The 26,530-nt window shown below is 40.4% G+C and overlaps 1 protein-coding gene across 1 annotated transcript; it reads right to left on the reverse strand.

The window, feature by feature from the left end:
* Positions 1-16,104: 16,104 nt before the first annotated feature.
* Positions 16,105-26,470, reverse strand: LOC139462052 (forkhead box protein M1-like). The gene is made up of 7 exons (XM_071243553.1): positions 26,356-26,470; positions 23,060-24,103; positions 21,743-21,912; positions 20,861-21,028; positions 19,858-19,987; positions 18,934-19,134; positions 16,105-17,360 (listed from the first exon to the last, which is right to left on the reverse strand). The coding sequence occupies exons 2-7, from the start codon at positions 24,060-24,062 to the stop codon at positions 16,342-16,344; spliced, it is 2,691 nt and encodes an 896-aa protein (XP_071099654.1). The 5' UTR covers positions 24,063-24,103; positions 26,356-26,470; the 3' UTR covers positions 16,105-16,341.
* Positions 26,471-26,530: the final 60 nt, after the last annotated feature.

A 26,530-nucleotide genomic window follows, 5' to 3' on the forward strand; every position in this document is an offset into this window, starting at 1 on the left:
AAATGATTATCTCATTACAACGTCAAAACTTGGCACCAGTCCGAACAGCCTAGGCTGGTTCTACTGTCACTTTGGTGGTGGTGGTGGTGATGATGATGATGATGATGATGATGATGATATATTAAATAACAAACAACGACGATGATGATGGTGATAATGGTGATGATGGCGACGATGATAATAATAACAACAATATCAATGTTAATAAACATAATTATGTAAGTTTGTATGAAAAAATCTGTTCCAAATTACGCCAGTCACTACCCTGGGTGCCTGGTCTTATCTGTAAAGGGGAAAAAAAATAAATTTCAACTACAAAAAAACCCAGGGAAATAAAAGTAATGATAATGACAACAACGAAGATATAAACAATACCACCAACATCACCACCAACAATAACGATAATAAATTTTGCCAATGGATATGGAAGTAACAGTTATTTTCCACGTCGCAAATCACAAATTAACACGTATAGAAATTTCATATCATCCTGCTAGATATGGATTACCGTATTTGACGTAATAATCGATCCGCCCTAATAAGCGCCCACGGCGTGTATAATTAATTATGGGCAATCAAATTATGTTTGTTTGTTTGTCGTTTAACGCCGTACTCAGCAATATTCCAGCTAAATGACGGCGGTCTGTAAACTAATCGAGTCTGGACCAGACAATCCAGTGATTGACATCATGAGCATCGATCCACGCAATTGGGATTGATGACATGTATCAAACCAAGTCAGCGAGCCTGACCACCCGATCCCGTTATTCGCCTTTTACGAAATTAAATTTCTTGAAAATATATCTGTCGTGTATAACACGCACAGACTTTTCTTCTGTATCATTTCAGGCTGTCAGCATAAACCACGAAATTTACGATCAGTTGTTTGGTAGGTAATTAGACTCAGCTTAAACATTCTTATAACTGTATTTGAGAGCAGGCGAGGGTCGTTCAATGCCTTTTTAAAACCGAAATCTAGTTATATAACGGCGTTAAGATCCGGATTAGAAATATCTCCAGCAATCCATGCTTGTCGTATGAGGCGACTAACGGGATCGGGTGGTCAGGCTCGGTGACTTGGTTGATGCATGTCATCGATCCCAATTGCGTGGGTCGATGCTCATGGTGTCAATCGCTGGATTGTCTGGTCAAGATTCGAGAATTTACAGATCGACGTCATACACCTGAATATTGCTGAGTGCGGCGTTAAACAACAAACAAACAAAACTAAAAACAAAAATCACGGGGTGTCAGCTTGATTTTAAAATTTCAGACATTTACCACTTTTGCGAAACAGACAAGGGTAACTTTGTAACATAATCAAAGCCAATGTGGGATTCGAACCCACAATCGTAGGACTCTGACAAGCCTAAGGGACGCAACTCTTCACAACGCTTAGTGGCATCTCAGACGGCCGGGACACCTGTGTCCCTGACAATGGGAGGGGTATATAGTCGCCTGCCATAAACCATTATGTAAGAACAGGTGCTGACAGGTAACTGGAGATCAAAAGCGCCGCTTCCAAGGCAGTGTTCAACGAGTGGAAGAGAGCAGACAGGTGGTACACGACAGCCGTTGAGGGGAGACGATAAGACTGTCTGAGCTCTTTACGCAAAAGTTATGTAGTTTTATATCAGGGCTCCGTTCCACATAGCGATCTTAAGACTACGACTACCGTAGGTCTATGTTAATGTATGGGGGTTATGATCGTCTTAGCGTTAAGGTCAATCGCTTTGTGGAACGGCGCCCATGGCTGTAGGAACAAAATGAGTACCATATGTAATTTTCCTTAGATTAATTCTCGCCGATTTTCTCCAATAAAATATCGTTTTCCGTTATTTAATATACGTTATCATGAACAATCACACCTGTACCACTAAATAAGAGTGTGCGAGTATGGTTATAAGCCGATTTTGGCAGTACAGTAAACTACGGTTATAACGAACACGCTTAAAACGAACTGGAGGATATAACGAACTGGTTTTTACGTCCCTGCCATTTGCTGTATATATTCTGTATATATGCTTATAACGAATTACGGTTATAACGAACTAGAATTTGTTGTCCCTTTGAGTTCGCTATAACCGTTGTATACTGTATTACAAAATATCACAGCTGTGAGACACCAGTCTGTGGTCTAAATTGAATAATGTTTGTATGCGGTTGCCATGCAACTATGAGGAGAATCGAACCCAGGACGTTACGAGCAAACGCTTAAGCCAATAGGCTACTCCATCGCCCATCAGTTTTTAAGAAAACAGACTAAAATATTATTTTGAAATTACTTACTGTGTGTAAACGGAGCGACCTTTTCCGTTAAACAATATTTTCTTGATATGGGCGTGCACAACAGCTAAAAAAGCCAAAACTGTTTCAATGTCTATGTGAGCGCGAAAAGTCGAACCCGCACTAAAAGGGACGAAATGCACCTACCGCTGTTTAAATGTGTCAAATGATATTGCTGATTTTCATTTGGCGTGTGATAAACGGCTTTTCAGCCCGACTGCTAATAATACACTGTTAAACAAAATATTTAAAACAGTATTTAGTTAGATATTTATTATGTTACTATTTGTTTCAGTCTACAGTGGAAGGGGCTGTCAAATGGGCACAAAGTGTTAACCAGTTTCATATATTAGCTGGTTGATACCTGTTTTATATGCTGGTAGGGTTAATGGCCTCCATTTCCGTTCGTTATGTCAGAGTGACATTTATTATTAATTCATTGTACCAAATCTCCTCTAATTGACGCCGCCTGGACGCCACATTTGTAGAATATGAACCGGGTCTAGTTGTAAAGGGCGCTAAAGTAGCCCAGTAGCTAAAACGTTCGCTGGTAACGCTGAAGGCTGTGTTCGATTCCCAACATGGGTACAATGTGTAAGCTCATTTCTGTTGTCCCCCGTTATCAAAGTACTGGAGTATTGTTAAAGGGGCGAAAAAACATACAGACAGAGCCGTGAAAACCGGGCCGGGTGAACGCCGGATAACATCAACAACAACAACAACAACAACAACAACAACAACAACAACAACAACAATTAATAATGTCCGAAAAACGGCGGGGAGGGAGGATGGATCTAAAAGTCAGAATGATACACTGAACCCTACTCTCAACTACCACGCCATAAGAGATCCGTCCGTGCTTCTTTGAGATGTGGCTTTATGTAATTTTAATGTTTTTATCAAGAATCATTCTTGATTTTACTGACTCTCATAACCCGTGTGCGTGGCGTCTGTACATGTGTCTTAATGTATCATGCTCCGTTGCCTTTATCTTCTTTATGTACTAAAGGTTCGACAAAAATAAACCACATTGTATTGTGTTTTATTGTATTGTAAAAGAGGAAATACGGTACCTCCATTGTCGTGAACCCAATAGTGTTATATGAACTTGCTATTCCAATGTAAACACGCAAACACAAGGCCATGTACAGCTTCGTCTGAACCGTGTTCACATGCACCTCTCTTGTCACTGTAGGGGCGGTCGGGTAGCCTGGTGGTTAAAGCGTTGGCTCGTCACGCCGAAGACCCGGGTTCGATTCCCGACATGGGTACAACGTGTGAAGCCCATTTCTGGTGTCCCCCGCTGTGATATTGCTGGAATATTGTAAAAAAAAGCGGCGTAAAACCATACTCACTCACTCTTGTCTCTGTTTGAGTCGTGGGACAACGCTCAAGTTGACAGCCTAGTGGTTAAAACGTCCGAAGGCCCAGGTTCGATTCCCAAAATGGGTACAATTTGTGAAGCCCATTTCTGGTGTCCCCCGCCGTGATATTGCTAAAAGTGGCGTAGAACCATACTCACTCACTTAAGGTTTGGGTCGACAAAAACCACACGGGATAATTGACTATGTCGATAACATAGATGCGTTTGATGGTATATACTGCCACAGTTTCTCAAGACAAAGTTAGTTTTAAGATGACATGCGTTTAACGTTGCTTTCAAGATTATTGCACTTATAGAGCGCGTTTATTTGCGTTCTTGCATGTGTGTATGTGTGCGTGTGTGTGTACTATAGTTTTGACTAATGCTGTTTTTATAGTGCTTGCCGAGCCGACCAGTCCTTGTTTTACCTTCTTAATGCCGAGGGCCAGGCTGGGTGACAACAAATACCACCTTTTAACGTCTTTTTATCGTTCGTCTTCACGATACCTGTGGTGTCACGCTTCGGGAAGCGACAATCACTTTGGGCACCTCCGCCGTGATATAACTGAAAGAGAGTTCATCCAACTCACTCACTCCTGTCTTTATCAATAATCAAACTTGTTTTACACATCGATATGTAAACTCCTCAAACGAGATAAGAGCCCAGTCTCCCGGCTTGACTGAAGGGGCCGCTATGTTGAAGGGATCACCGCCACCTCTTGCTTAGCTGCGAGAGGGTTTACATGACAAACGGCGCATAAAACCTTGGATATTCTGGAGATTTGCTGTGTATTTAGACTGTGGCTAATCTAAACACGCAACCTGGGAATTCTACTGTATATTACATATATCATTATGTAGCGTTTAGATGGGGTGTCGTAGAGTCCGTGATCAGGTCAGAACCTAGACAGTCTCCAAAACTCTAGAGAGCAAAAGAGAAAAAAGAGTCCTACTCAAGTCTGAAATGAGTTGGCAAGTCTAGATTGCCTCAGCCCTGGGACTTCCAAAGCATAAACATGGTGTACATATTACGGCCGCTTCGATAAACATACTGAACAAAAGTTAAGCTGTATAAATAGGATACTAATTTGTTTATTTCTTGTTTAACGCCGCACTCGGCAATATTCCAGCTATATAGTGGAGGCTTGGAAATAATCGTGTCTGGACCAGACAAACCAGTGATTGAAATTGTCAGCAACAATCTACCCTGCGGGGTACGATGACACACTATCAACCAAGTCACTGAGCCTGATAATTCACCTGGTAATTCACCTGATAATTCACCTGATAATTCACCTGATAATTCACCTGATAATTCACCTGATAAGGGACAGAAGGAGCCCTGAAACGTTTCTAACAAGAAGGAATTTGTTAGGCTAAAAAAAATAATAGTCTCGTTTCTCAGGCATTGCCCGCATCATTATAAAGTCCACCGCACGTTTCGTTTTTATTTCCGACGGCGGTCTGTTAATAACTGCGTCTGGACAAGACAATCCAGTGATTGACATCACGATCTACGTAATTGGGGTATGATGACATGCATTAACGAAGTCAGCGAGCCTGACTACAAGCCCCCGTTAGCCGCCTAAAACGACAAGCATGGGTTGCCGAAGATCAATTCTACAACCCGGGTCTGCGCGGGTAATAAGATGGTAAACAATTGACAACATAGTATATTTTGGAGAGAGCAGATGCTTTGAAACTGCACAGAAACAAGAAACCAGTAGGCTTTGTACATGCACGTGGCGTTCACTTCAACATATTCCTTACATTTTGTAATGATGTTTAGACCTGAACCGTTTTATGCCACGAACTTGAACGTTTCCCCTAGAACACCACACCTGTTCCTTTTCAAATGTTGCAGATGGTGCATGGCCAGTTTACCAAGATACTCGAAGCAATGAAATGTTGGAAGCGTTGATTTGAGTCTAACATCAACCTAAAAATGTTGATTTCCCCGAGACAAGGACGTAAACTGACTATATACAAGTAACGCACAGGTATAATCAGTTAACGCCCTTGCCTCGGGAAGATGTGGAACAACTAAAAGTACTTTATATCGGTTATCCTCAATTACCCATTATATTATATGATATAATTATTAACAATACACTTAAAAATCGAGAATGATTTATAACAGTATGTCCAACTACTAAAACACTTGAATACATATGAAAACGAGGATGTAAACAAAAAATAAGTGAAAATATATATTCCATTAAGAAATAATTATGTTTTGATAACATATATTTATTTCTATATCCCTTTTTAAATTAAAGCACTCTGCAGCAGCCACTGTTCAAGAAACAATTGGATAACGTTTGCACATTATGTTTTTGCACAAAGACATAAACATATAGTTTAATACCACCAAGCATTGTAAAACTTTCCCCAATACCACCCCGCCACAAAACACACGCACGCACGCACGCACGCACGCACGCACGCACGCACGCGCGCACATTTAATAAATGTTCAATAATGTTAAAATTTATACAGTTTTTTATTGAAAAAAAAGAACTTTGTCACACCCTATAATCTATAATAGATGACAAGTCCTAAGTCATCCGCGCACTGAAACAGGCAACAAATGGCTTTGGCCTCAGTATATATATAATACATTATACGAGTGATGTGCGAGTGTTACATACACCAAGGCACTCGATCGAGAGAAGTCAACATCATGAATATTTCACCAAATCCCTGTTGGATATTACGACGAAACGCATTAGACCAACTAGGTCGAAGCAAAATCAATAATATTTTATAACAAATGTAATCTATCCATGGTGTCATTTCTTTATTCTGTTTTCGGCATTAAATTTGAATTTGTTTGAGTCTCTATTACACAATGATGTTTCCCATGTCGTAAATGTTATTGTTTGTTTGCCTGGAGATCCGGACGCTGTTCATTGTGGCGTGTCGAGCATCGTATTTTAACATCGTGGTTGGGCCCGATTAAACGATCCGGATTATAACTGGCGTTGACCTAGGGGTATCTTCATACATCTAGGTGTGTTTCGAAGCCTTGGGTGCTTTGGCGATGATTTTCTTGTGATAGAGGCGATCTATTGCTACAGTTTGTCTGAATTATGGTCATTTAGACGTGTAAACATGTTTGACCCTGTGTAGCTGTGGTCGAAAGTTTTATTCTATATATGCACGCAGTGACAGTGTTATCGATCGTACTTTCGATCAACTGATCAATATATACGTTGGAGTAATGTCATGAAGCGGACAACGCTTTGGACGAGGATGCATCTTATAGATTATTCTTAAAGGGGCTATGCTCTAAGGTCAAACGCCTGATTCCAGTGAAGGTCTGGACGATGTAATCAGTGAGCGCCATATGTGTGGTCACTGAGGAATTGTCTCTTTGCAGTGAGGAAAATTATCAACTGCCAGATTGATCTACATCAGAACATTTGTGCAAGCAGTCGAACGATGTTGGTATTCAAGGACTAGAAGACTTGAACCTTTTATGAATAAAAATGTCTTTATTGTTTTCATTACATTGTTACCCTTTGACCCCGTCACGTACATGACGTGAAGATGACGTCAGAGGGAAACGGGATGATTCTGAGAAGTATTTGTTTCAAAAATAAATATCACCCCAAAAATGAAGACTTTACGATGTTTTCGTCCAATATTTAACTAGTACAGTTTAAATGTAAACACTACACGTTGTGTATCATGTTGCAATTGACTGAGATGAGGTGAAATTGGGTTTAATGTCGCGACTTGCATGCATGTGCTTGTGTGTGTTTGTGTGTGTGTGTGTGTGTGCTTGTACGAGTCCGGACAGCGCTAGGTCGATGAGATACAATGCTGCAGTTTAACATAAATACCCCATTTAGACACAGTATAGTGGCTCAGAGCCGAGCAGTCCTTGTTTTAGCCCCTTAATGCCAAGCGGCGGATGAGGACCAAATATATACCACGCGCATCTGTGACAGATGAGGGCCAAATACCAGGTGCATTTGTGAAAGATCAGGGCAAAATATACTAGGTGCATCTGTGACAGATCAGGACAAATACCAGGTGCATCTGTGACTGTTAGGGGACAAATACCAGGTGCATCTGTGACAGATCAGGGCCAAATACCAGGCGCATCTGTGACAGATCAGGGCCAAATACCAGGCGCATCTGTGACAGATCAGGGCCAAATACCAGGTGCATCTGTGACAGATCAGGGCCAAATACCAGGTGCATCTGTGACAGATCAGGGCCAAATACCAGGTGCATCTGTGACAGGTCAGGGCCAAATACCAGGTGCATCTGTGACAGATCAGGGCCAAATACCAGGCGCATCTGTGACAGATCAGGGCCAAATACCAGGTGCATCTGTGACAGATCAGGGCCAAATACCACGCGCATCTGTGACAGATCAGGCACAAATACCAGGTGCATCTGTGACAGATCAGGGCCAAATACCATGTGCATCTGTGACAGATCAGGGCCAAATACCAGGTGCATCTGTGACAGATCAGGGCCAAATACCAGGTGCATCTGTGACAGGTCAGGGCCAAATACCAGGTGCATCTGTGACAGATCAGGGCCAAATACCAGGCGCATCTGTGACAGATCAGGGCCAAATACCAGGTGCATCTGTGACAGATCAGGGCCAAATACCAGGCGCATCTGTGACAGATCAGGGCCAAATATACCAGGTACGTCTGTGACCGATCAAGTCCAAATATACCAGGTGCATCTGTGACAGGTCAGGACCAAATACCAGGTGCATCTGTGACAGATCAGGGCCAAATACCAGGCGCATCTGTGACAGATCAGGGCCAAATACCAGGCGCATCTGTGACAGATCAGGGCCAAATATACCAGGTGCATCTGTGACAGGTCAGGACCAAATACCAGGTGCATCTGTGACAGATTAGGGCCAAATATACTAGGTGCATCTGTGACAGATCAGGGCCACATATACGAAGTGCGTCTGTGACCGATCAAGTCCAAATATACCAGGTGCATCTGTGACAGATCAGGACCAAATACCATGTGCATCTGTGACAGATCAGGGCCAAATATACCAGGTGCATCTGAGACAGATTAGGGCCAAATATACCAGGTGCGTCTGTGACAGGTCAGGACCAAATACCAGGTGCATCTGTGACAGATCAGGGCCAAATACCAGGCGCATCTGTGACAGATCAGGGCCACATATACGAGGTGCGTCTGTGACAGATCAGGACCAAATACCAGGTTCATCTGTGACAGGTCAGGACCAAACACCAGGTGCATCTGTGACAGATATCTGTGTAGTGACATGAAGACATAAAATGAATGTATTATCGTTCACAGAGATGTACGACTGACCCGCAAAGTAATTTGACACTCGGGGTTCTTAAGCTGGAACATAAAACCAAATGTACATCTCACAATAGTGACAATACAGTGCGTGAAGGTCTTACAACGTGTTGCAAGCAAGAAGTCACAACGTGTTATATATCACCTTCATACATTCACTGCAAGGGTTATGATTTAAATCTACATTCATTCCTTTTGAACTGAAACCATGATACAACTTGAAACCCTTTATAGATCGACTGCCTCACAACGCCACAGCAGGGCACGTCATTACGGCTGTGTTTGTGTATACATGGCACAGGGCGCCGCATTCTGAACTCTCGTCTAAAGGCACTACTTATACGTGTGAAAACGAGACCAGGTACACGTTCCATTATCAAAGTAGGTAAACACTAGGTTGGTGTGTATATCACCAGGTAAAACACCTTCGGGGTGTATGATCAGTTGAAAGCTATGTAAACGTAAATTAATACCTGGATTGTCAGTCAAGCAGGGACAGATTTGCTTAGAGTTGTGTCTCGGGACCTTAATAAACATTAGTTGTGAAATTTGGGTAAATACATAATACGCCGTTTATGGAATGGTGAGACGTTTGTTTTGGATCTGTAATTATCACGTAGCTTACGTTGGTGTTTGAACGTTTTCGTGCGACATTCCGTCTTTTTATCGAACATTCAGTTATGACTTACAAGGTGACACTGGTTGATTTCTAGGTTATGGATGCACCGACCTAGGCAAAACATCAGCCGTTGGGAAAATGACATTGATGGATTCATTGATATTGTGATAAACAGGATAGAATTACGTCATGGAATTCATCCGTAACATTATCAACAATATCAAGCCAATTTTGAAACAAATGGTTATGATTACAAAACAGATGGATGACAAACAAAATATAATGATTTGCGTTAAAATGCTTATGAAACTGGATGGTGGTTAAAATCAATCTATTTCTAATACATCTTGGACAAGTTCACAAGCATGCCTATGTCAAGGTATGGGAGTTATGATCGTCTTAGCCCTCAATTCGCTATGTGGAACGGGGCCCTGGTCCGACGATCACCGATTTACTGTAGTTCGAGTGGGTCCAAATTGGGTCGAGTGAGTGAGTGAGTGCGTGCGTGAGTGACACCCGCTTTTAATTTCGAAAAAAATCTTTATTTCTGTATAAATAACCACCAAAGACAATTAATAGATCTTAATTGTGCACCCCCCTTTTCAAAAAAGCTGTATCCGCCCATGCACTGTCCTTTTCCCCAAATTGTAACAAATATGGCAGTTTCTCTTTGTTTGTCCTTTAATGCTGCACTCAGCAATATTCCAGATATAAGACGGCTGTCTGAAAATAATCCAATCTAGGCCACACAATCCAGTGATTAACATCATGAGCATAGATCTATCCAACTGGGATACAATGACATGCATCAACCAAGTTGGGGAGCCTGACCACCCGATCCTTTTAATTGCCTCTTACCACAAGCATGGGTTGCTGAAGATCTACCTGCATCTTCAGGGGCCAGGCCATTTTCACAGTCAAAGTGAGTGTGTGTGCGGTTTAACACTGCTTTGAACAGTATTTCTCTTTCTCCAATTTAATTTTGGAGAAAACCTGAAAGTGGTGCAGGTCTCATATGTTTACCACTCTGCTAAAACACACGAGTGAGTGAGTGAGTGAGTGGGTGAGTTTGGTTTAACACTGTTTTTAGCAATATTCCAGCAATATCACAGCGGGGGACACCAGAAATGGGCTTCACACATTGTACCCATGTCGGAATCGAACCCAGGTTTTCGGTGTGACGAGCTAATGCTTTGACCAGTAGGCTACCTGACCGCCCCTGAAACACACAAACCCAGGTATTGTGCTGATGAACTAATCAAGGAGGATCATAGATTCCAGCTTACGCTTATAGCATTCACCAGCATGCCTAAGAGAAAACTGCACAGGAAATTTGGGGGCTGTAGACCACTTGGTCCCTCAGACACCATCAGACTGGTGGAGTGAGTGAGTATGATTTTACGCTGCTTTTAGCAACATTCCAGCAATATCATGACAGGGGACACAAGAAATGGGCTTCACACATTGTACCCATGTTGGGATTCGAACCCAGGTCTTTCATGTGACGATCGAACGCTTTAACCACTAGGCTTCCCGACCACCAACAGATGGGTGGATATTATGTACCAAATATGATAAATAACAAATATTTCAAGAATTGTATTCATATATATTTATTTTCTTATTATTCCATTCATATATATAATACATGACACCTGAGATTCTAAGGTACCAGTGTTAAACACTGGTTGTATGACACTAGGGCCTGTCTCAGCCAGAAAATACATTCCATCCTGCATATTCACCTTATACAGACAATCTCCCTACATGAACAAGTAAATACATTTAATGTTCCAATACTTGCATATAGTTTTTTCAAAATGCATAGATCTATTTCAATAGAGGAAACATCATGTACTTTAGATTCACCAATACAATGCAGTCCGTGTTATATCCAAATTAACATGGATAATAAATATTATAAATATTTAAAAGCTGCCCAAATTGTTTTGACAACCCAACAAATAAATGGTTCACCATATTCTTCCGCACGGTATGTTTTTTACACATATTTAATCAAGTATACACCCAAAATAAGAGTAAAGCACCTTTCTTTATATTTCATTTAAAAATTGTTTAAAATCGTAACCCGTTCTTATTTTGACAAATTACATTAATTTTGTTTAAAAGGTGACATACTCAATTTGAAATGCAGAAACCGAAAGATTATCTAATATGAGGTTTTGTTACTGCTTTCTTTGAATCCTATGATATGACAGTACTTGTGACCATCTTAGCTCTTGTACTCACCTGGAGGTTTCGGTGACATCCTGGACATTTATCAAAACATAGATATTTCCAAAAAACTCATAAAATTTCAGATATGAAAATAAAGAAGGGGTGCTGCTTAACTATTTTCAAGGTGTACATAATATACATGTACAAGCATGTACTTGGCCTTTCAACTTTCTGCCTGTTTGCATACCATGTAAGGATATGAAATGCACTCAATGTGTTTAGTTTGTATATTATATATAGAGAGAATCAAAAGACACGAGGGTGAGATTTTAAATATCATCCAATATCATTCTTAAATAGAAATACAAAAAAAAAAAATCAGTAATTTATTAAAGTGAAATCTACAATGAAGATATCGTTGATCTCACCCAAGGGATATCTCATAAGGGAACCAGTTTTGGAGTGAGTGAGTGAGTATGGTTTTAAGCCGTTTTTAACAATATTCCAGCAATATCACGGCGCGGGACACCAGAAATGGGCTTCACACATTGTACCCATGTGGGGAATCGAACCCGGGTCTTCGGCGTGTCGAGCGAACGCCTTAACCACTAGGCTACCCGACCGCCCCGAACCAGTTTTGGATGATGTACAAGGGTCACATACTGGTGTCAAGGTAAGTCAAACTGTTTAAAATTAAGGGGGTCCTGGAGTCCTTGAGGCTTGCTGCAAGAACGTCAGCATCTAGTACCCCTTCATTACTTAACTTTTATAATTAGGGTTATCACAAAGACCCATTACCTTTCATGCTTATTTAAAAAACAAAACAAGGGTCAAGCAATAAATATGTCCAATCACCAATGACAGGAACACCATAGGCGATTCTTCAGATTCACTTTCTTTGCCAAGGTCCTGTTAAGCTGACTTTTACAAATTTGCCTTACCTGACTTTGAGAATAAATTTGATAATTAACTTAGACACAAGATGTTACGAGATCTTTTTCCCAATCTTTTCGGCTATCATGCCAGGTACAAATGTACAAGAACACTGGAAATATGTAGATTGTACACATACATGCCAAGTACATTCAGAGTGGAGAGAAAGACAGAAGGACTGGAAGACAAGTGGAGTCTGATACAGAGATAGATATGTTGTATATGGTAATATCTACATCCCACAAACCAGCACGGTACCCAACCCTATTATTTCTCCCCACCCACATACCTCTATATGACAAATCTAAATATGTAAAGGAATCATGTTATCACGTCCAAGAAGTGATGAAAACCAGATACAGGGAAAGCTGAATTATAGAATTGCCAAATTAATTCTGATCATCTGTTATCAGTGCCATGGTAACCCCTGTCAAATTTATATTTATAATTGTTGAATGATATAGGACCAGTGTGAATCATGTTACTGAAAGATTTGTTTACTCCAAGAAAATACTGTGTGAAAATGTTACTACCCCTCCTATGTCGCTCCAGTTGACAATGAGCAAACTTTGACTGGCCATCCAAATGAAGGATGTGTGGTTCTTGAGCTAATCAGATGTCAGCTTTCTAAAACAGCTCTGCTTCATTTTTTCACCACCTCAATTTGAAAAAAAAAAAGAAAGAAAAAAAAAAAAAAATTATCAAAAGAAATCCACAGATAACAAATATACCTTCAATGGTACTCCTTTAGATGCCATGGTGCTCACAAATAACATTGTGAATAAAATATCAACTAAACTCAAATCGGTGCAGCTTTAATTATTTACATTTGGAACTGGCATTTTAAAGTTTTTGATATACAGAAAACCCTTATGGTGGTCTTAATGCTTCACTTGTACTGAGAATTAAGAAGCCTTGGCACTAATTAGAAAGTTTGTCTGACATGGCCTCCTGAGGAGGGGTTGACAGATGTTCAAGCAGAGAGGTATCCATCTTCCCGAGGCAAGAGAGTGAACTGAGTTTAAAAATCCAGTTTCGTTGCCGAACTAGGCTCGAAATACTGGGTTCAATCGTAGCGTCACCAGTGGCTATTACCAGTTATGTCCCTTCTAAGCCTCTCCTATGGACCAATCAGATTCCACCTCTCATATCACTTGCGTTTGCTTTACGCAAAATGGTGGCACCCAGTCAGCACGATCTGATTGATAATCAAGATCTATATTGTGATAAAATGGGTCTTACATTGCGAAATACATCAAATCACGTGAGCACCTTGATTAAAAACATGAAATGATTTGGAAAATATCTGCTGACAAGTTGGCGGTGCACATGCTTTGCTAATCCTGCGCTAATCCTGCAATCAACCGAAATTTTCACGACAGTTTACCAACCAGATTTTGATGCGCAATTTTGATTGGACTATGCATAAACTCGTTAGTCCAGCCAAAATGTATCTCCATAATACCAGCCTAGTTCAGCAAGGGTGGAAACTGGACTTTTATAGTCATTTAACTCCTTTTCCTCGGGAAGATGAGAGGTATCATATCGGGTGTAAAAGATCTGATTTTAAGGATATCGAGGGTGAATGGTCATAAAACTAAATTGAGACCTGATGTGTCCCTATCAACATGAGAGAAATACTTAGCATTTATGCCAGTTTGACAAAATGCAGTAGAAACGTCTACACTCTGTGTAGCTTAATAAAGATAACAAAACACTTATACTGAGATTCTAAATCACAGAACATAATAGGAAACTAAAAAGAATTAACAAAACAATTTCAGTGGCATAAAAAATACTAATTTGTACAATACTGAAGAAAACAAACTAATGTAATATGTAATAACTATATCATGTATATTTCTCTTATTGCAACATCCGGTGTAATATTGTCTGATGTGGACTTAGAAATAACACATAGGCTTTGTAGTCAGGTGATATCCATATTTACAAACACTGGTGAACCTGTACCATGTGTGCTAGTCCTAAGACCATCTTTCTCATTGGAGGGTGGGGAAGTATTGTTTTAATCATGTCAGTGGTTGTGACAAGTACTCCTCTACAGGAAGCTGTCAAACACAAAACAGACTGACAGAAAAACTGAAGGGCCTCGGCCTTGAAGGAGTCCCTATCAGTCAGAAAGTGAAATTAGGTTTTGCAGTCACTGCCAAAACCAAAATTCTATTACCGGTAGCCCAAACTTGGCAATAAGCATCATTTTCTGGAGATTTTGATGTTGCCATTAGTCTATTACTACATAAGCTTACTAGACAAGACAGACGTTTAATCAACTTGGGTTTTCAGACTTCACAGACTGTTTTAGATAAGATCAAGTTAAGACAAGTCATCAGGGCTTTTCCCAGAGACCTTAACCCTTAGACAATCATAAATCCTTTAGCTTACAGGTGGGTTTATGCCCCGCAGTCTGGAGCCCAGTTTAGACTAGGTCTAGATGCTCTATTAGGTGACTTGTGCCAAACTAATACATTATCTTTGTGAAATTCACGTCGGCATCACTAAAAGCGAGATGAGTACCGGGGTATACATTGTAAAACAAGAGTATACAGACAGACATCATAGGTTGTGAATACCCTGACTCAGACTTGCCACAACTGCCAAATGACCCCAGTGACAGATTTGTGACAGTCTTCGTGCTCTGTAGAGCGGAGCCTAGGACTTTAGCTTTCTCATTTCAAAAGTTTCAAAAGCATGTACCTCATAGGCTAGTGTTACGTTCTAACGCTGTCATTTGATGTTTCATTCAATGTAGAACAGATACATTATGGGATTATTACAAACTATTACTTCATGTGGTTTCAAAAGCAGGTACCTCATAGGCTAGTGTTACGTTCTAACGCTGTCATTTGATGTTTCATTCAATGTAGAACAGATACATTATGGGATTATTACGAACAATTACTTCAGGTGGTTTCGAAAGCAGGTACCTCATAGGCTAGTGTTACGTTCTAACGCTGTCATTTGATGTTTCATTCAATGTAGAACAGATACATTATGGGATTATTACGAACAATTACTTCAGGTGGTTTTCGAAAGCAGGTGGCAGCTTCCCTGAGTCACTTAGGTTCTACCATGTAGACTATCATGAGTATATCATCATTAATGAATCTGTGTTGAGATTACATGCGGAACCATGGCATTAATATGAAATGAGAATGTTTGATTGGAATGTATCTTGTGGAACACAAGCCAAACTGTAGTACCCACTTCAAGTTTATATCTAACTTTTAAAAGCACTACTGATATTGATATGCAGACTTAGCACATTATCAAACATGAATATTGGACCAAAAGGTATTAATCTCCATTTCATAATGATAAACACCTTCGACCCATTTGTCACCATTGCTTCATTTTGAAATTCTGAAATCTGCCATCCAGTAAAATTAGTTTCATTCAAGATTGAAATAGCGTTAACCTAACAAATCCTAAATTTGAGGGACATTCATTTCTAATGTCAAGCTCATGAATGAGTGAAATTCTGAGTACAGACAAGAGATTGAAAAAATATATATGAAAGTATGGTGATAAAGAATGTGGTGTTTATCGTAATAGATTGGAGAAGAACACCCTTGATAATCAAGGATGGGTCAAGCCTTGTTTAAGGTTATAAAAAATAAGGGTGTTAGGACTTTTTGTCCTCATCTTTGGGCGACACTGTAGCCTGTTGGAGCCCGCTCCAGTTAAAGTTGGACATGTCTATTGGAAGACCATCATTTTCCGTCATAAAATTGGTATCAAAGTCAGCAAATATCCGTGACAGACCATTCAGGGGATAGTCACTGAGGTTTTTACCTCCCTTGTCAGGCGAGATCTGGAAAATTCCAAACTCAGTGAGAGAGTTATTGGGGGAACGTCCAGTTTTCTGACTCTCCCCAAACTGAGGGGATCCGATGAGCTTGAGAGCATGCACAGCCTCCTCTTGTAAAATGTCCAGAAAACTACCATCAAAAGCCCCCGTACCCCGTAGAGGTGTCAGTCCGCGAATGGGGGATGGCAGGTGTTCTGGGGATATCGTAGCATTCCTAAGGGGAGTTGATGTGGTTAAAAGATCACTCTTATTCTTATCATCTGGTGATTGAAACAGCTGTCTTAGAGGAGTGGGTAAACCTTTCTCAAACTGATCATCTGGTTCAGAATCAGAGGATTCAGCCAACAGTGTCTTTTCTTCGGGAACTTTTGGCAACTTCTTGATCCGACTTCGAGTTCTTTTCTTTGGCTTGGGTGCATAAATCTTAGGTTTAGGAAGACCTTCAGCTGCACTGGCCTTTAACTGTTTTGCAGTTTGTTTCTTTTCTGTCTGTCCACTGGCCACAGAAATACCCTGTTCTTTTAAAATGGAAGTCAAAGCGTTCTCGTCTTCAGAGACATCGGCATTGAGCCATGCCTGTCGCAGGATGTTGATGCCAGGATGTGGCTGTATGGACTTGTCAGTGTGTTGGTGAGTCGGGGCACATGCAATCGGGACTGGGGTACTGATTGAGGCAGTTGTCTCAGTCTGGGCAGGGGTGCCACCCACTTGCTGTTGACTGCTGGGAAAATGGACAATGATTGGCTGTTGCTGTTGTTGCTGAGGCACATTGTGGAGTGGCACTAGAGCATACGCTTGCACTGGAGACGGTCGGGGCAGAATTGGCAAAGGGCCTGCAAAGAAAACGGTAGGGTTACACTGGTATTCAAATGTGTATGGGTGATTCAATACCAATACAATTTCTGTGATAAGTATTACACATACAATTATTGTGTTCATTATAGAAAAAAGGGGTGAAACGATGTACTAAACATTCAGAGTTTCACCTGATGCAAAAATACTTCATCCTATAGGCAAGAAAGTTAAGAATGGACGCAAATCATATCAAATGAGAGTCCAAATGAGCGTGGACATTGGTTGTTTGTTGTTTAACGCTGCACTCAGCAATATTCGGAGGTCTGTAAATAATCGAGCCTGTACCAGGCAATCCAGTGATTGATATCATGAGCACCTTTCTACGTCAGCGAGCCTGACCTCCCGATCTCGTTAGTTGCCTCTTACAATAAGCATAGCTGCCTTTTACAGCAAGCATGGGTTGCTGAAGACCTTTTCTACACCTGATCTTCATCAGCGTGGATGTTGGAATGAAACTGAGTGAGTGAGTGAGTCGGGTTTAACGCTGCTTTTAACAGTATTCCAGTTATATCATGTCGTGTCAGCTTAATGTGGGAGGAAAGCCCGAAGTGATGCAGGTCTTAGACGTTTACCACTTAGGTGAAACCCATGAACACGGGTATAGTGCTGGGAATGAAACTGAACTGAAGCATGTCAACATCGGTTTGTCTGATATTTATGTCCTGATAAGAAATCCATTCTCAGACCATGTCAGACAGAAGGAGAACATCCCCATCTGTAATAGCCATCAGGCATCATACATCTTTGTTTCATATTTGTTGTTGTTACATGGCATCACGTCAAAATGTCATTTCTCAAAATTTGACCATCTTCCTGAGGCAAAGGAGTTAACTGACTGTAAAAGTCAAGTTTTCATCCTTGTCAAACTAGGCTGGAAATTCTGGGTAAGATCGCCACCAGTGGCTATTCGGGCTATGTCCCTCCTATTGACCAATCAGATTTCACCTCTCATATCACTTGCATTTGCTTAAAACAAAATGGAAGCCCCTAGTGAAAACAGTCTGATTGATAATCATGATCTTTATTGCATTTATGAATGTATTTATAAATTTACCAAATATGTTTTGGCGGGGTTTCTATTCATTCCCTTTGATGATGGAATGTCTTCTAGCAGGGCAAGTGTTTATGTATGCTACCTCACTATTGAGATTTATAACTTACCATAACATACTGCTCTGGTAGAAACTACAGAACACAAACTATGGCATGGAGCAAGGGAGGTAACCACTGAATCCTGAACATTCAACAACCTGTTTCCACTTCAGCATTCCAATAAAATGGCAATAAACGGTGTTCAATTTATTTATTGCCATTTCAAGTTTGTTTTGAGGTGACGGGACAATGAGTCTTTACAATGGTTGTTGTACAAATTATGTCATTACAATAAGGTTTGACAATTTTAAAACAGTGCCTCTTTTCATTCAATGGAATTACTGTCTATTTGCTAATTGTAAATAAATATAGTCACTGGAGAAAGAAAGAAGAAAAAAGAAAGTGCAATCTTAAAATGTGGTATTAAGTACAACAGGTCAATTGTGTGAAGACAGCTACCTGTTCTCTTCCTCCTGAAGCAAGCATGAAATGGGAACGGCTGCTGCTGCTGCTGCTGCTGTGGGAGGCTGGAGCAGCTAGAGGGTGGCACTGGGACGATCGATGGATGGAACACACTGTTGGGGTTGTTCTGGTTAAAAAACAGCGGGATCATGCCTGGTAGTTGTGTGGTTGCCTGGATACAGTCAACTGTAGCCTTGTCTGAAGAAAACAAAGTTAATTGGTCAATACAGGAAATACATATTTGTTGTTTTAATGCTGTAATATTCCAGCTACCTGACAGCAACCTGTGAATAATCAAATCTGGAGCAGACAATCCAGAGATTGATAGTATCAGTAACAATCCTCGCCGAGCCTGACCAGCACAGGTTGACGGGGACCAATTCTAACCCAGAATCTCCACAGGGTACAAATACATGTACAAACTTGTGAGTGAAATAAAGTTTTCATCATGCAAGACAGGCACAAAGTTCCTCGGGACAGTTTCTATACCAGAATCCCCATGGGGTTTTAAGGTAAGGTTCACAAATAAACATGATCGAAATATGGATTGGTATTCATTATTGAAGGATAAACAACTTCCTTCCCTCTTTGTTTAGATGAAACATCCTGTGCAGGCTAGACACAAATTTGAAAAACAATCTTTAGAAACATTAGCAGTCTGTTCTCAATGACTTTTTAAAGTAAGGAATGTTTTAATGTGTATTTAATGCCAGCCCACGTCAATATATCATGTACAGTGAATGTGTATTCAAATAAAGATGAATGATCATTGTTTTTCGTATTGTCTTCAGTCCGACTTTTTGTACTCTGTGAAATCCAGACCTTGTCGACTTTTCTACTGGTCACAACTGAGTCCGAATTGGACAGATTCTGCTGTTTATAAATATACAATTTAAGCATCAAGAATGATGAATGAGGTACCTTTGCTGCCTGTTCTGTTGTCTTGTTTCTCATCATCAAACTTGAGGGTCCACCTCGCTCCATGCTTCTTCTTGTCTTCAGATGTTCGGATAAAACACTGGTAGTACGACAGATTATGTCGTATCGAGTTCTGAAACAGCAACAGTAGTGAATCTGACCGACCTATTACAGTTTGCTCTTGTCTTGACTGAAGAATTGCAATTACATTAGAGCTTCTCCCAAGACAATCTCGACCCTGTCTTCCATGTCTACAGTGTTCGAAATTTGGGGCATCTAGGGTTGTTGAAGTTTACTAAAGCCCTTCACTTTCAGCGGAGAAAATGACTGAAAATGATCTCACTTATTTAAGATGTACCATATATCTTCCCCATGTTCACATTGTGGCACCAACTAGAAACATGCCAACATTTGAACCAACAATGTGACAAAATGGGTGGGTGAGTGCGAGTGAGTGAGTGAGTTGGGTTTAACGCCGCTTTTAACAGTATTCCAGTTATATCATGGCATGTCAGCTTAATGTGGGAGGAAAGCCCGAAGTGATGCAGTTCTCGGACGTTTACCACTTTGGTGAAACCCACAAGCACAGGTATGGTGCTGACAAACCTAGAAACATAATTGCAGCGAACCAGGATTCGAACCCACAATCATAGGTTTCTGGAGTGCCAAAGGGACGCGACTGCAAATCGCGGTGCCTTAGACGACTGGGCCACCCGTGCCCCCCTGACAAAGTGACAGTGAATCGTTGTCTATGGGGCAGACAAACAAATGAGGAAGTGACATCTGGCACAAGACCCTAGCTAACTTGCTGAAATTCATAAACAACTTTTAAAATAAATTATCCTATTATCATCATTAGGTGTTGCCATGACAGATTAACTATAGCAATATGAAAGAATCGGGTGGTCTTTTTTCTGCATAGTACAGAAAATCTTAAGATTGAGCCAGTCTGTGGTTCAGTTACTTACAAACATAATTTAACACTGCTCTAACTGCCTGTACCCACCTTCCAACCTGGCTTAGCCGTGTACTTATAGAAGGCAAAGGTTTCCTCTATCCACTTGCATATCTCCCTCAAGGTCATCTTCTGGTCAGCGCGGCTCTGCAGCGCCATCTGGATCAGTACCATGTAGGAATACGGAGGGCGCTTTGCTCGCCCACACTCGCGATTTACCTGAAACATACATACACATGAGATACTGAGGTTTAACATTTATCATGTTTAGAGAACCGAGATAATTACGGATTATCTGTCCTGGTTGAATGATGTAAGCAATGAGCCTTTATAGTGAAAAACATTGTGCAATAGATACATTTAGGAGGTAGGTATAAACATGTTTAATGTGATTGCAAAGACAAATTAATACTGAGACCTCATAATTGGTGATTCCATTGTTATTTCTTTGAAATATAACAGGATAGACAGGAGTGTGAAATTTTGAGAGATGACATTACACTAGTGTTTACATATATCATGATATAATCAGACCCGTGAAGATCCAGGGTAGAATAGGTCTTCAGCAATCCATGCTTGTTGTAAAAGGTGACTATGCTTGTCATAAAAGGCGACTAATGGGATCGGGTGGTCAGGCTCGTTGACTTGGTTGATGCATGTCATCGATCCCGATTGCTCGGATCGATGCTCATGATATTAATCACTGGATTGTCTGGTCAAGACTCGATTATTTACAGACCGCCGTCATAGCTGGAATATTGCTGAGTGCGGCGTTAAACAACAAACCAACATACCAACCAACCATGATATAATCAGAGGTGAAAAGGCATACAATTTGTTTACTAATAAGAACTTCAGATTCAAACTCTGGTTTTCAGGTGTTCAGTGTGATGAGCCCACCCTTCCAACCCCTACCCACCACCCTCTGCTCACCCGGGCTATTTCCTCATGATTGTATTCCTTCCGCCGACCCCTCTCCTCGGACGTCCAGCGTGTGGCTACTGTGGGTGGGTCTGTCTTGTTGCGAGGTGGCTTCTCCCCCAGCTGGAACGCTCCCAGCCACTGAATGTTGGCCAGGGAGGTATCCAGGGACTTGTCACCGCCTTCAGGAGGAAATGATGTGGTGTAAATATGGACAATACATGCACTACATTTGAAATTAACATGTCTTCATAATGACCATTCTAATCAAACCAAATGTAAAAGAGTGTATTTTCATGATTATCAGTAAAGACAAGATATCATATGGATGACAACTTCTTTATTCTATTTTGATGAGATGTTTCGGTATAGATCCTTATACAGTCATGCCCCGCTTATACGGACTTCAGATATCCGGAAACCTCGGTTCCCGGACGATTTTCATTCAAAACGAAATAATTACTATATAGAACCGGGCGGTCATTTTCATACACAAAACACTGAAATGCACACAAAATTGTCTCACTTATCCGGACAATACACTTCCGCTGGTGGTAATCCTTTGATTCGTGAGAAGTCAATTAATCAAGTGACACTGAGTTACGTTTGTGACGAGCTTGTTTATTGTACATGAAGTAACTCTTCCAGTAAGAAGTTTCAGTTATACGGAAATTTATTTTACATAACTCACCAATCTCATTAAAACCAGATCTTAGTTCTCGCTATCGCTAAACAAAGATCTGAGGACATCCCATTACGGGTCACATCAGAACGAACATTCATCCAACCAATCAGAGCGTTGCTTACCAGATCATGAAAGTGACAGTTGGAATGTGTTTTCTAATCATGCAACCACGAAAAATTTAACACGGGGTATTCCGAACGACAGTTACGGGTTTTATGATTATATCCATACAATCTAGGCCATCTATAAGTCATTCAACAATGTCCTTCTTATCAGTTTTAAAATTTTTAATCGAGAACACGTCAAAGTATGTTTCGAAGCGTAGTTGCCAGTTTGAAACTTGTGTCGTAAAGCTTGAGAAAGCTGCCTTCTGATTGGCTAATGTCGATTTCTTGTCATTCATGACAGTGGTCAGTCAAAATTGGCAAAAGGTCGTTCTGACATGACCCGTAATGGGATGTCCTCAGATCTATGTTTAGCGGTAGCGAAAACTAAGATCTGATTTTAATGAGATTACATAACTCACTTGTCCAAAATGAGTTGTAGACTAGTTGGATATGAACAGTAGTGTTTACCCTTATGCCCTTGATACATTTACAATATTGTAACCATGGTAACACAAACAGTAACAATTGAAATCTTACCATCATCCGAAAGCTCAGTATCTTTCTTTTCTATGCTTGTTGACATGGGTCGTCGGCTGAATGTAATCTTGGTTTCAATTGGCCCACCAGGCCCTGATTGTGTGGTTGTAACAGAAGATGGAATCATCTCTGGTGTGCCTTGAGAGGAGTGTAGTGATTGGCTGGACAGGTTCTGAGACCCCGGAGTCAAGACTGTAGATGACAAGGAGGACACGGACATGGATATTCCTGAGTCAGGCGATGCCCCCGAAATGTTCAGTGTTGATGCAGATGTAATGGGAGTTGATGATGCTAATGGTGAAGGTGCATAAAGAGCCTTCACAGCTGCAGCTTCTGGCGGGGTAAGTACACTGGTGGAGGAGGGGGGCGGGTATTGGTTTGGGGACACAAGGATGATCTTGCGTACTGCAGGATGAGTCTTGTAGTCCAGACTCGGTGTTGGAGTGTTGAAGGAGCCAGTGCCTTGGGTCGCTGTTCCTGGAAATAAGTCTGGACTAGCAGACATCACGATCTTGGACTGCTTGATTGTTCCCGCCGGGGGAGTGATCGGGGACAGCTCGCTACAAAACAGATTTCTTTTCACAACACCCTTAACACCAAGATCACTTCCAACAGACACAGGAATATGTGGTGGGGGATCCTCATGGATTCGTGTCCTCTTGGCTGAGGGTAGGACCAGCCCCTCAGCTTCTTCAACATCCTCATTCTCATCGTCTTTCAGGAAGAGATTGGCTGAAGAGATGCCACTATCATATTCATCATCACCAATATTGGACAGGTTTTTGCGGAGGCCGTCAAGTGACTGTCGGCTGGAGGATTGGTTAAGCACCTGGAGTGACCCTGAGGTTTCAGCTTCCGTAACATCCCCATTCTCATCCTCCTGCTTGATAATGATCACATATGTCTTCTTTGCATCTTCCTCTAGAGCCTGCTGAGCGATGCCTCGTTTGGGAACTTGTAGTTCTTCAGGACTAAAAGCCAACTGCCCATTTCTACTGGTCATAGTTGACTGTCATGCAAGCTGAAATGTTGTGGGATCATCACCTGTAACAGGGTGTAAATAAGAACTAAACATCCATGAAGAACTTGCTCAGATTTTCATGTCAAGTTTTATCATGTTTATGTTGATTCATTCATTACACTAGTCTCTTGGCCTGAGTCCAGAATTTTGTCTCAAGTAACAGTGAAATATATGATATGGTGGTCAAGTAGTCTGGTGATATTTTGGGAAGCTTTAATGATCGGAAATTGAAATTTTGTGCCAACTCTAAGCACTGCCAGCAACCAGAACAAACTGCAAGATATATTGTTTTCTTTCCATGTGTTCTATATTAATCACCAATTGTACTATGTTCTGGTCAGGGCAACCAGAGAATGCCCTATTTTAAACTTATGCAGAGAAACCAAACGCAAAATATTGATAAGTCTTGATAAATCCATGAGAGGGATGAGAATGTTTTGTTTCTTCAAAGACACTGAAAGTTAGTGGTTTGAGGGGCTTTTTGATTTATGCTTTTATTGTAATCATTAGTACGTATCAACATAGAAACCCTTGACGTAATGAAATCTGTGGAAAGTTCTCATCCCAGTGTAATGTATCTTCAATATATGCATTGCATGAATGAATGGATGTTGTTTTATGTTCATGGTGCAGTCTGCAATAATCCCTTTCAGTCCCATTAAAATACTATCGTCTTAAAAGTCAAATTTAACGTTTATCATATTTTTATCTGTCAAATTTGAACAAAGCCTCCATAATCATCTTGGAGATTTCTAAATTCTACATAGGACTGAGCTAAGCATTTTGATTTCTGTATTATGAAAATGAACGTAAACAGGCAGTTCAGAATGGAAAATAATATAATATAGACTGCCCTAGTTGTTGAGCCCTAATACATCTACACACAAAAAGGTTTTATTATTCAGGGAACAATTGTGCTAAGTATGGGTTTTCTTTTCTTAAGATCAAACATTCCAAATCAAGGTGGTAAAGAAATGAATGCAAATCGTTTTAGAAACCTTACACCTGATTAGCTCAAGTTGACAACAACCAATACATCCTTATGTTTTTTTATTGGGCGGTGAAAGTTCAATCAGGGTTCACCTAACATGACTTCGACAGTTTGTCAGATCTTAACAGGAAATATTAAATCAGAGTAAAAGATATGATTTGAATGACATTGTATTCCACTTCAATCACCATTTGTGTAAATAATTCAACCTTGGGCCTAGCAAACAAGCAGCAGTGTTTCACCATTCTCAGACTAAAATATGTACATGATGTTGGAGCTACAAACTTATGTACTTTGTCATTTGTCTATGTTTAAAATATATATGACACATATTCATGTTACAAAGTACAAATCCATCCAACAGCATGAACACAGTCTGATTTATTTTGATTGATACTGATTTTGCATCAGTCTTCACAAGCGTTGTGTATTGAGCAGTAACAGAAAAAAACAGTACATAGTTTTGATTATGCAGCAATCATGGCAATCATGGCAATCAGGGGCCAAGTAAGGAAAACCTTGTGCTTGAATTTAACCATCTGAATCATTCTCAGCCATGTTAAAATTGTCATTCTTAAACAGTAAACACAGCTGACAACACCAAACATTGTTTTTTTTACACCCAAAAAATTCCTATCATCAACACTGTCATATATTGGTAGAGGCAAAATCCAGCTAGATACAAAACATTGTGTTTGAATAGCAGCATGGAACACATAGCCTACAAGGGGGTAGTTTGGAGACTACTGAACACACAGGTATTCATACTTTGTATTCATTCCTGATAGCTTTATTTGAAAATGGTGAGGCCTTTCAGCATGTTCAGCTACCAGATGAATCATTTGTATTTTGTTCCATGATCATAATGATATTCATGACATATCATGGAAGGTCAAGTGTCAGTAATCAAAAATACTATATATGCTGTCAAACTAAGACCAAGTGTCTTGAACATGTTAAACTTGAAGAGATTTCTCAAACAAAATAAGATGAATCTTTGAACATGTTAGGCCTACTTCAATAGCTGTTTGTTCAAAGAAGGCACATATGTCAGGAATCCGATACTTTATTCCAAAGAGTTGTATGTACTTGACTGTTTTATTATTAAATGTATTTATCATATAGCTGCAAATAACTTAAATACAAATAAGCTACAAATAAAACTTAGTTAAATGTTCAAGTTCACCATCCATCCATGACGAAACTAGCCACTAACGTCTCTCAAAACCATAAATCAAAAATTATTCTTTACAACACTCGCCAAACACAAAAAGAAGGCCTTACCTCATCCTAAGCGTATTTGGGGTACAATAGCACTAATGAGAAAGTGACAATTCGTGTTGAAACATAGCTTAATTGCTCATAATTGATGGAAAGCAAGTCTGAGCAAGATTGTCAACCATTTTTAAATTTTGAGACACGAAATGAACAGACCAATCAGCGTTAAGGATTGAATATG

The sequence above is a fragment of the Haliotis cracherodii genome, unplaced genomic scaffold, assembly GCF_022045235.1.
Source record: "Haliotis cracherodii isolate W230 unplaced genomic scaffold, xgHalCrac1.p SCAF_15, whole genome shotgun sequence".
Classification (NCBI taxonomy): domain Eukaryota; kingdom Metazoa; phylum Mollusca; class Gastropoda; order Lepetellida; family Haliotidae; genus Haliotis; species Haliotis cracherodii.